The sequence below is a fragment of the Diachasmimorpha longicaudata genome, chromosome 8 (genome assembly GCF_034640455.1).
Source record: "Diachasmimorpha longicaudata isolate KC_UGA_2023 chromosome 8, iyDiaLong2, whole genome shotgun sequence".
Lineage (NCBI taxonomy): Eukaryota > Metazoa > Arthropoda > Insecta > Hymenoptera > Braconidae > Diachasmimorpha > Diachasmimorpha longicaudata.
This window is the reverse complement of record NC_087232.1, coordinates 2,600,192-2,612,559: the sequence shown is the minus strand read 5'-3', so window position 1 is coordinate 2,612,559 and position 12,368 is coordinate 2,600,192. Positions and strand designations below refer to the sequence as shown.

At 35.6% G+C, this 12,368-nt stretch overlaps 1 protein-coding gene across 1 annotated transcript in view; it reads left to right on the top strand.

Moving 5' to 3' along the window:
- The window catches only part of Slo2 (slowpoke 2), a 119,360-nt gene extending 107,168 nt beyond the window's left edge, over window positions 1-12,192 (top strand). Inside the window, exons 20-26 of the mRNA XM_064126462.1 lie at window positions 841-1,026; window positions 2,366-2,497; window positions 5,720-5,830; window positions 6,330-9,990; window positions 10,111-10,279; window positions 10,796-11,367; window positions 11,614-12,192. Coding sequence (XP_063982532.1) covers window positions 841-1,026; window positions 2,366-2,497; window positions 5,720-5,830; window positions 6,330-7,226 — 1,326 coding nt within the window. The 3' untranslated portion in view covers window positions 7,227-9,990; window positions 10,111-10,279; window positions 10,796-11,367; window positions 11,614-12,192. The remainder of the gene's footprint in view (window positions 1-840; window positions 1,027-2,365; window positions 2,498-5,719; window positions 5,831-6,329; window positions 9,991-10,110; window positions 10,280-10,795; window positions 11,368-11,613) is intronic.
- Window positions 12,193-12,368: the final 176 nt, after the last annotated feature.

The window sequence follows — 12,368 nt, the reverse complement described above, 5'->3', positions numbered from 1 at the left end:
CAAGTAATGACGAATGTATAAACAGGCATTTTTTTCTCAGTGTGGGTGTGAAAAAATTTCGAGGGAAAATTTCCATCTCGACTGAAAAAAAGAGGCAAAATCAACTTCACTCCCCGATTACTCAACTTGTTCGGTCATTTGTCCCCATTTGTTCCAGTGTAGTTAATGAATTACTGAGGATATTTGAGTACCTATCAGTGATTCAACCTGTTAATTAATTGTGTAATTATTGATCCAGTGAAAGTCGAATAGTCGATAATTGAACACTGATGACAACTTCAATGTAACAAATAATTAATCACAGAGATCATTAGTCGACTTCATTACCCGATGGTACTCAAATCCCTTCAATGATGATCAATTAGCCCTAGATAGCATGATAACCATATCCTTCTCTAGATCATGAAATTCAGTGGTGAATTGGTGAAGACTTTACCGAAAATGTTTGAGAGATGTTACTATGATTTGATAATAATTTTACGAAAATCAATTAACCGTTAAATTAATTTGTAAATATATTTAAAAAATTATATTTCAGTTAAAAATAAGCTTCACCACTTCACGACAGATTGAAGTCCTATCAAGTGAATAAGTGAAGATGAAAACATATGGTGAATACATATTTGTACGGATGCATGCATTGTGTGCTAGACCTCACAGCAACTGCACTTTTAATGTTCCTCTATTCTTATAAACCATAATAAAATGAAAGTGAGCTGAATTGTGTTCATACCCCAAGAGCCCAGCATTTCTCCTTATAGAATATTCAACAAATAGTAAATGAGGGGGGATGGGAAAGTAAGTGGGTGGAGTGATTGATCAATGAAAAATACTGTGCAGAGGGAGAAGGAAAGAGGGTCCCACATATCGTACATGTTCCGGCTGCCATTCGCTGCTGGTAGTGTCTTCAGTGCATCAATGCTGGACACACTTTTGTATCAGGCTTTTGTCAAGGACTATGTGATAACATTCGTCAGACTACTGCTAGGTATTGACCAAGCACCGGGCTCTGGATTTCTGACCTCGGTATGTTTACCTGCTATTACTATACTTTTATTTCTGTATTTGCATTACTGCCCCGAGGCCGGCTTTGTTTTCGAATGCTGAAGAGGGGATTATGCGTTGAATTAATTAATAAAATAAAGAGAGATTACCGTATAAAAAGAAGACCTGCATTTTAAAAGTTCTTTGAGGATACTTGACAGTCGTAACGATATCAGAGAATACAGGCTACGCAACACACAGATAGAAATTACCCAGGAAAATTTTAACAGTAATACTGAAAAAAAATGAGAAAATTATTATCGATCAGTTTTGAAAAACTCAAGCGCTCTTACGATTTCTTGAAATACCTGGTAAAATTGTTGTGGATTTCTGGGACATGTTCACAGAAAGACGAAAGAAAATTCATATTTTTCCTACTCATTATCCGCATGAGAATTTTCCTCTGGTAAAAAATAATAAACAGGGTCTGAAAAGTAAAAGAAAAACTATTTTAACTAGATTTCACTAAGCTATATTCACGTTAAAATTTAAATTTAGTGCAAACTTAAACTTTTTTCTCAGACTTTCAAAGAACTATGTTTTAAAATGAATGACTCACTCGCTTTCAGGGTTTTTTACTTTGATAAAATTGCGAAACTGCTGAAATTCCGAAACTTTTAGTGGAAATATCTTTCATTATTTTTTATGACAACCTCATTACTAGAATCGTAAAAAAATTAACGATTAAACGCACAAATTACGTGCTCGTATATTACACCCCAGGGGCATAATGCCTCCGGCTTAGCTAATAAACCACACGCGTGAAAAACAAAATTTCCGTCCGACTGGTGTACGTTATTTTACATTTCAGTGGATAATAACTAGCCAAATATCACGTGTAATCAGTCAGTTACTGCACGCTGAAGTGTAAATGAATATTATAAAACTCCTCCGAAACAAAATGTCCTCACAATATCATCAACACCTTCATACCGAATATTATAAATTCTTGGGTTCCCTCTTTGCTTTTCATAACTACCGCTCTTCTGGAAATAATGTCGCCATTGTGCAAATTTACGTTCCCGCAGAAAAATCCACAGGGTTTTGGCTCATAAAGCGATAATGTCATGTTGCGTCTTTATTGAGGAAGAAAAAAATCTCTCTGAAGTGCAGGATTATCTTCAAGACGATGATCCTACCTTTACCTCTTTTCATAGAGAGCTAGAAAAATAGTATAAATCCAATATGAAATCTTCGCAAAAGGTACTATTAGGAAACTATAATTATTCGTTTGCTCTGGGCTAAATAATTTGGTCACTATTGTGGTCTCCTTGCACCTTCATCGGAACAGTGCCAGTAATATTTCCTCATCCAATTTTAGATGCAGATAACGAAGGAAGACATGTGGATACGAACGTATGGTAGACTCTATCAAAAACTCTGCTCAACAACGTATGAAATACCAATTGGTATCTACCGAACACAGGACACGAGTGTGACAGACACTTCGAACGTGAGTAAAATATGATTTCTCTGGAAGTAGTGAAGGAGTCCAATTGTAGAAAAGACAGCTAAAAAAAAAACTAAACAGTTTAATGAATAGAGAGATGAAAAGGCTGAGATGGGTGTGAGTAGCGCATGGTCGTGCTCTCTGGCGCTAGCTCCCCCTTTTTTTTATATCCATCTGTCTGTATTCCATCTCATTCTTCTTTGCATTTATGCTTTTGAGTTTAAAGTAGTCCGAATCCCCTGGATGAAATATATTTAAATGGAGTTTTTATATCTTTGTGAACTGCACTGAATGATAACACGGATAGAGATTAAATTATGTAGAGTTGAATTCGCTAATATTTTGAGATGATGAATTCTCATAAATAGTTAACAATTTTAAGTATATTAATGAGGAATATGGATCGAACATCAACTCAAGGAAGTTCAATCTTTTTTTTTTTAATTTCACGATAAAAGACTTCACGAAACAATAATTTTGACAGACGATCTTGACTCCGCTGTCAAATATGTGGTGATATGTCACCTCTTGGGATGAGCCCGAGTCAATGGATTTCGGTTTTTGTTTCGGTTCGTCTAGCCATAGTTGTCTTCATATAAAAAAATGAGAAACGAAAATAATATAAGTTGATTCTGTCATTCATATCAATAAAATCCGTAATCACTGTAAAGAACGAAACACTCCCTCAAAAATATTGTCTCGTGATATCTACGGAAATTTCTCGTGACATGGCTAATCGACAGGATCATCTGAATAATTTCCAACCATTCGAAAATATCCGAAGAAAACAGATGGATTCATTTACCATTCAGTAAACTGCATCGCGAGTTAATTGGCGTTCTTGTAATGAAATAAGTGAACCAACTCATCCAATTGACTCGCCAATCAACTATCCCCGTAAATCTTCCATTAGTCGATCCGAGAATAAATTGATAAAGATATTCACTGATTGGAGAATAGAATAGCAAATCATCGTTTGCATAGTGTGACGTGTGAGGCAGCGTCCATTGAACCATGTGTAGTAAGAATTCATTATTCATGACTTTGAATGAATTTCTGCATGGGGATAGTAATCTAGGTGAACGAACAATCCCTCATAACTCTCTTTAGCGTATTTTATTCTCTCTTCCTCGCCTTTTTACCACAATTCCCCCCTTCCCCATTTCCCCATAGCTTCATTCTAGTCGCGTTGTCGTGACGAAAATACCTTCCCGACATTTTTTCTAACATTCTTTGAACTTTCTCATGCTCTTCTAAAGTACTTGATCCAATTTCAATTTTCTTGCATAAGACTATGGGATTTTATAACATGAAAAATTTAACTTTATCAAGTTTTTATTGGATCTTTATAATACGAAGCTCCATTGAAAGTCTCTGATGAAAATTTCACTGCCGAAGGACTCTTCTTATTTTGATTTTTGTTTTTTTTTTTAATTTTTCATTTCTAACGCTCTGTCAATGATATTCTGACCGACTACTGGCGACTTGGTAGTCATTTAGATGAGAGAGCTAACCTTCATAGTTATGGGGATTTAGGGAGTTCTCTTAACCGTCTTCTAGGCAATCTGCTTCGCTCGTTCTTCCTCGGGCTCCCGCCAATAACCATTTCATTCCACCCGCGTTAGTCTGACGAGAATTCCTCCCCGAAGGTTTTTTCCATTGGCATTCTTCGAAATTTCTTATCCCCTTTGAAAGTACTTGACCCATTTCAATTTTTCTACATTTAAGATTGCAGGGTGATTTTGGAAATTGAAAAATTTAACTCTATTAGCTCTTTATTGGATCTTTATAACACGTATTAGCTCTTTTGAAATTCTGAAGGTTGATAGGAATTTAAGTGCTGACGGAATCCTCTTCTTTTGGAGTATAATTATTCGGATCTGAAGAAATTTTGGGAATATTAGGGGAAATTTTAAAGACATATTTTGTTGTCGATAGTCTATCCCAACACTCGAGTGTAATTATTTTCCCCAAAAAAATACAATTTTTCGTCCTCGACGCTTTGTTAATGAATTATCGATAAAATTTCTGTATATTAGGAGTTATCGAGGTGAATGATCGACTCTCATAACTCTCTTGTGTGTATTTTCGATCAGTCTATCTCCCCTCGCCCTCTCGTTCACATTTTCATTTCATACGTGTTGTTGAGGCCAACATTCTTCCCCGAATGGTTTTGCATTGGCATTCTTTGGAGCTTCTCATATCCTTTCAAAGTTATAAGATTATTATCTGTTGATTCTCACGATAAGAAATGGCTAAAGAAAATTTTACGGTCAATATCGAGTAAATCCCTCGTTTATTAAATGTTTTAATTGAGTCATTTTGGACCAATTATAATCCTTAATAAAGAAAGGATATTGCTATTCCATAGTTGTAGGTCTGTGTTGCCCTATTGATCCAATAGAAATATAAAAGGAGTCTCTCTTAACTCAACTTGATTCGACTCATTCATTCTTTCATTACAAAAAATATAATTTGGGAGATTGGAGGATGACTTAGCTGATCATCATCGGTAACTAGGGAAGTTGATACGTCATATGACCCGCCATATGGTGACTGTATGGCTGTAAAACAGTAGCAAAGGGGTCAAACGAGATACGTTCTTATAGTTCTCATTTTTCATTATAAAAAATTCTAGTAAAAATGTTGCTATTGTACCTAGATTTCAAGCTATTCATAAAAAATTAGTCAATAGTGCACCATGAGTTATCTCATTTTATCAGTCCACTACTAAAATAATATCATTATTAAAAATCCTTGATCTTCTCCAATATTTTAACATTTAAAACTACAATGTATTTATCCTACATCAGTAATATTATTTCAGTTTAATTTGGCAGGAGAACGTCAGAAGGTCCTCTTTGTAATCCAAAAAATTCTGTAAATAGAAGGTCTTGTAATGAATTCCTCCAGACTTCTTCCTCCTGATAATACAATCCAATTCAAGAGGATCTCCCGAAATGAGCTAGAAAACCCCCGCATAAAACTTTAACGCACATTTTAGAAATTAATTAATCTAGTGGAAAGAAACTGATCTGATAAAACTAGAATAGTGACACCAATTTGTCCTAGTCGTTAGAACCCTGCAAGGGTTTATTTTCAGGATATCGCCGGCCCGTTATCGATAGAATAAATGAGAGATCAATAACATCACCCAATTGTGCAGTAACTGGAACAGTTGTCAGTAAGGATTAGCACAATATTTTGCTTGTCCTCTTTTAACAGGAATCGGATGCAGAGAGCGATACTGGAGTTGGTGTGACGTATAAGATGCGTCGTACTGCGGCTGCTGCGTGCCTCTCGAATTGCTCTACCCGTGAAAAGGGTGCATCGGCAGTGAGTAAATTGCATATGTGTTTAATATGTCATGTGCTTATGTTAATCCTGTAAATTCATGTCGTGCTTGATTTTTTAATGCACTTGTGAACGATCATTGTGATTATGATTTGCTAGTGAGACTATATTTTAAAATGAACTATGTTATTGATCAGTAGAGAAAAATTTTCTGAACAATTATTCATTCAGCCTGATTAACAATTTTTCATGTCAAAAAAGGAATAAATTCGCAGATATTTCATGCAAAATTATAAAACACTTCAAGTCGGTTTCACAAGTCTGACTATTTCCTGGATTATCTCCTTCGTCAGACGATACAAACGATGTGATATCTGAATGATAATCTTATTTTTTTTCCTTATCAGTAACACTAATTATAAAATTGCAAAAAAATATGAAGAGGACACTTGATCGATGGGTTTTTAGAGGAACAAAAGTGATGAAGAAATTTTCTCGGGGAAAAAATTCTCATTAACACCCCCAAATTTTCTGTCCTCAGTACTCAGCTTCAATAGCCGACGAAGCTCGTGACAACCACACCCAACAGATAGAGCGCGCCGAAATCGCCAACCTGGTCCGTTCCCGAATGGAGTCCCTCAACCTCCCAGTGGCGGATTACGACGACGTCTCCGAGAAGCGCAACAATCTCTCCTACGTAATAATCAATCCCAGCTGTGACCTGAAGTTGGAAGAGGGTGATATCGTGTACCTAGTCCGGCCAAGCCCTTTCTCAGCGCAAAAGACCTTCGAGCGTCACAATTCACGAAGAAAATCAAACATAAGTTTTTGTTCAGCTCAGCTGGTTGCCCAGATGTCAGCGGCGGTTGCTTCATCAGGAATAAGCGGTGGTGGGGGTAGTAGAAGGGGCTCGGGAATTGGTTTGGCTAGGGCACCACCACTCGGTGGCACCAAGTCTAATTCACTCTCTTTACCGGACAGTCCCACCGTTGCCGGAAGCCTGCGCGGCCGTTCGAATTCGTTGCGCGTGGTAGACGATATCCTGCTCAGACGAAGCAATTCACTTCGACAGGGTTTCACCACGCGACGAAAGAGCAGCCTGGAGGACATCGGCCTCGGTGCGTTGTCCCATCCAACAAATCATAATCCTATTAAAATAGCACTCAATGGCTCTATTGGCCTAGAGGTAACACCACCTGAAGAGGGTATACCTGGTGGTAATGCTAGTAATACTGGTATACTCGATGTTGGTTTACCATCTATGCCGGCACTTGGTACTGGCTTAGGCGCTCCACTTGGTCCACCTCTGGGTGCGGGTCTTGGCGGTTCACTCGGTGGTCTTTATGATCCACCAATTATCCAGAGTAAAGGACAAGTTAATAGCCAACAGTCACAGGCAAATCAGGATCCTCAGCACATACAGGGGACAATCGTATGATACAACCTTATGTGGGGACGCCGACTCTCCAGTGTAGTCAGAAATAAGTGGATATAGCGTTCCCACATAGATGGACATTTTAGGTATTAGACGAGAGGTCTGCTATGAGAGAAGAGAATTTCTTGAAAGAACGAGAACAGTGGGTCCTTTCATTGTTGTTAGTAACATAATTCTACTCAAATGATATTTTATATTTTCATGTTAAGTTATTTATTTTGGAGTATATCATTGGGGACAAAGTAGTACTTGATAAAAACATAAATCTAACGAAGATTGATGAGCAATGAAGGCTTGATGCGATTAAATTTCAGTAGACCATTTTATGTTCTTTGAAATGAGATCACTATATTGCAATTTATCTCAATTATGTGATGTTATTATTTTCGCATTGACTTACCAAATTGACGAATTACTCCCAGCTTCAGTGATTTATCAAGATAATTTAGTAACGAAGCAGTAGAACGATTTAATTTAACTAAGCCTTCAGCTTAGTGTTCGATGAACTATGAATATGAGGGAAACATCGAATTTTGATTAAAAACCTTGCAATTCGTTCAGATAAAAGGGTAACAAAAATCGATTTGAACCGCCCTATCGCTTGGGGACTGAATTGGTGATTGAGTATGAAGGGCTCAGTAATTAGTTGATTAGAAAAAAATTTTTAAGTATTTCTTCATAATCAAGATATTCTCTTGTCTGTATGGGGATCTGAGCAGTAACTCAGTCTTTCTACTCCACAAAAGAGAGCAGGATAATTATAAATAATGAATTGGCTGTTGGTATTACATTCTTTCGTACATTCAATATCAAAGGAAACATTGATAAATCGAATATTCACGAGAATTCGAACGGCTTACGACCCGGCTCGGAGGCCACTATGTCGGATGAAGGGAGTCCCGGGAGGTGGTGCTCGTAACGACCCGTGCCCTGCATTTAAATCTGGATTAAAACTCAAACTGATATAACTTGGTTTGCCGAGTACTGCGATACAAAACTAATTAATTGACTTTTTTAAAGAAAACATTTGGGGATTTATTTCAGGAGACTAAGTACGTAAGTAGTAAATTAATAAATGAGAGAATTACAAGAGTCACTGAAGTGTTTGATGAAGTAATTGAGTTTTGAAGTGGTGGGTGGAGGTGACTCTGGAAGTTCTGCGGTGATTGTTTTGCCAATTTTTGTAGAATAGCGTGAAAGTATTGCACAACATGGTATCAAACAAATACATCAATTTTTTAACAAATTGCTTTCGAGACAATTCTAATTAATTTGTTAACAAAAATATTGGCGATACCGATAGAATTTCATATAACTGTATTTCAGTCATTTGTTTATTTGATAATTATGAAACAATTCTGCAAAACACCTGACATGTCATTTTCGGCTCCATCACTTCACAACATAACGAAAACATTAATGTATTTAGACGTCATATCACAAGGGAACTTCGCGATAAAATAACCATTCACTGCGTCAAAATTAACTACGTAATTGTCTAGGAGAGATTTTCTATTTAAACGTTATAAAAAGAACAGAAATTTAAGAAATATAATTAGTGAATTTACTGTTAATGAGAGCAGTTCAAGGAGATAATGAGTCCTGAAATTAATGATCGATGCCTCCTCTCGGCTAGTGCAATCCAGTTCTAGAGATTTAGAAAGTAAAGTCTAAACAATTGAGAGAAAAATTAAAATTTTTTAGATATTTAGACTTAAGTCGGCGTGTTAATGTTGATTGATCAACGCCAAAAAATTTTGTACGACACGACAGTAAACAATCGCTCGATTGGCCCGACAAAACAACTGAATGAAATTCCTTGAAAAATAAAGTTCAAACGAATTTAAATGTATAACGAAAATACCAAGAAAAATGTTCAATTTGCTTTAACATCATTAATTGCAATTTTGATCAATCATTTGTCAATCAATTACGAAATGCTTTCCTTTCTTGACAATCTGTTCTTCTAGATTATATTTCTAACGTGAAAATATTTACAGACATTCTGACACTCCTTCAGAGACCAATTTACACTGTTTGCGGAATAAAAACCATAGTTTTTGTGAATTTGAGGGATTAAGGTGGTGAAATACGTTTTGGGATTTTTAGGAGGGGAAACACTTGTATTGAAATATACTATTTTCTGGTACCATCATTAAGGGGTTATTCTCTTGTGAACGCCTATATTTTACCACTTTTTCGGAATTTTTTTTTTATGCGACAACAAACTTCAATCATGTTGATTTTTCAATATATTTTTATTTGTATTTTGAAATATACGAAAAAAATTTTTTTTTTCGTTTTTTACATTTTTAACATATATTTTTTTAAAGTCAAAGTAGTCTCCAACAAAAAAAGGTAGTTCACTGGTCAAGGTGATAGCGGCTGTTCATGTTGTTTGAAATAAAAAAATCGAATGGATTATTATTCAGTAGATCTGTGGCTATCGTCCCTACCAAATATAATCAATCCTATTATAAAAAGGAGACCCGTGTACAGATCGATATCGATATTTCTCGAAGAAATATCTCGAAAATGCGTAAGCGTAAGACAGAAACCGAAGCGACATCTGTCGATTATATTAGTCGCACATTGGGCTGGAACAAATGAACCGGTAAAAACCATCACATTTGGCAACGTGTTTGAGTGTTTTTATCCTATTATAAAAAGGAGATAATTTATAATCGTGAAACATCATGACATCTCCACCTATTAAATATACGACCAACAGAGCCATTGATCATTTCAATGTTGCAGCTACACTCATGTAAGTATTCCTATTATTATTTTAAAAAAATGAACATATTTCAAAAATTTATTATGCATTCAATCATCATAACCTATCATTGACACGTGTTCGGAGAGTAATTTCATTTTTTTTTCTTAGGAAAATCATCGGCTACGTCGACAGCATTGAAGACCTGAGAGAGTTGCCAAAGTCTCCATCTAAGTGGATTTACAAGTGCATTTTAAATAACAATGATGGCAGAAGGGTTCGCATACTTTGCTCGGGGGATGATGCTCTCAAATACAAGGATGAGATCAAGATGTATCAGGTACAGGTGATTTCCATTCAAAAAGAAAAAAAGTGAAATTGTCACATATAATACCACAAGAGTGGTAGGGAACCTAGAGGGAAATACTCGATAATGTTGAAGATCGAGTGGTATTCAGGAGATTATTTTTCCTATCCAAATTTCGGCAAAGAGAATTGTGCCATGAAATGAAGAGAGGTTTATTTGGTTAAGTTATCGTTTGTTTTTTTTATATATAGCCTACCGGCAGAATTATGAAAAAATTATCGCATATAATACCACAAGAGCTCCGAAATTATCGAATATTTCCCGATAGGTTCGTTGCAAACAAATGAACGTAAGAACGTACGTTATTTATTTGTAGGGAACCTTGAGGGAAAAAAAATATCAACGAATAAATAACATAAATGCCCAGTTCAGTTTTCTAGGTCAGTTTTCTGTTTTGGAAACAAAATGAATATCTATATGAATATCTATGCGAATATCTGAATGAATATCTATGAGAATATATGAAAAATTTGAAATTTTACTTTTTAGATAATAAAAATCACTGGAGGGATTATTAAAGCGGCCAATCCACAGTATCGGCGATCAACGGACACTGTGAGCGACAAAGAATTTCAATTTGCACGTAGGAGCACTTTCGACATCTTTGGCACATTTAACATTACGAATGGAGCTGACAATGGAAGGTCGAAGGTCATCTCATATAAAAAATTGAGATGGAGAACGTTTGTGCTGCTCGCGGGCCAGTCCAGATCACTGGATGGCTCAAAGAGCCATTCAGAAGCATTACCACGGTAAGTGGTTCGAGTTATGGATCTGGCATGTTTTGCACAAGGGTCCATCGCATGACCATTCACGTGGTAACATACATCCCGAGAGAAGATTTGATCGAGGGAATCAAAATGACCATTAAAGGTCGAGTTGATTGTCGTGGGGATGGTTTTGTTCTGAATATTAACAGCATGGATGACATTGCAGTCCTGACTGAGGATGTAGCCCTCAATGAAGATGAGTTGGATGATGCTGTCGAAGCACCTCCTCTCATTCTCAAACGAGGGGCAGCTGAATCTGCATCTGGAGAGGCGATGGACGTCGCGAATAAGGTACTTTTTTTTATTAATGGTTATGGTTATCCAAATTTAATTACTTTTAATTTTTCACTATTCTCCCTTCAATGCAAGAGAATATTGCAATATTTTCATCTAATGTTGGCTTAGTTTCAAGCAGAATTCAGTATAATATTTTCATTAGAACATTAATAAAAAAAATTTTCTATGGAAATATAAATGAAAATGCATTGAATCATTCATTAAACAGTTATTAAGAACAGATAATCTTTTTTGTTTCAGAAACTGAAAGCTGAATAGCTTTAATGACGTGCTATTTACTCTGGAAGTTCAATTGCAAAATTGAAAATTTTTTCTATAACAAGTTCTAGACTGTTATTTTTTCACACAAAAATTGAGTTCTATAACAAGTTTAACACTGTTATTTTTTTACGCAAAAATTTAATTCTATAACAAGTTTAATACTGTTATTTTTTTACACAAAAATGAAACATTGACAAGCTTGAGCTCTTTAAGAATCTGATTTTTTACTTTTAAAGACTGCCAACTTCATAGCAGTAAGGTTAATACTCATTTAGCTTTAACAACCAAAACAGATGGAATTATAATAATCTATTCATGAACATTAGTATTTATTCAGAATTTATTTCAATATATGGCCCTGTTTTTGAAGAAAAAGTATTACTAAACATTTGTATTTTTTATATATAACAGAGAAAACTGAAGACTAATTAATTTTATGATTAAAGTAGATAAAGCTCTCCGGAATCACAGATAAGTGATACAAAGGATGTATTCATGTTAATGTTTGTTCATATTTCTTAACATATGTTGTAATGTCAATTATAATTGTTGGAACATTATTTTTGTTTTCATTTCAAAATCCGTCCCACTCCTGTAAATGTTTATTGAACGCAAGTGGCATAGATTTGGAGTTAATGGTTTCATTAATAAAAATTTAAAACGCGATTTTTTTGCAGACATTCAGTTTGAACCTTCCCTACGGTTGTAAGTCGCAGGTATACACCTTGGTGCGG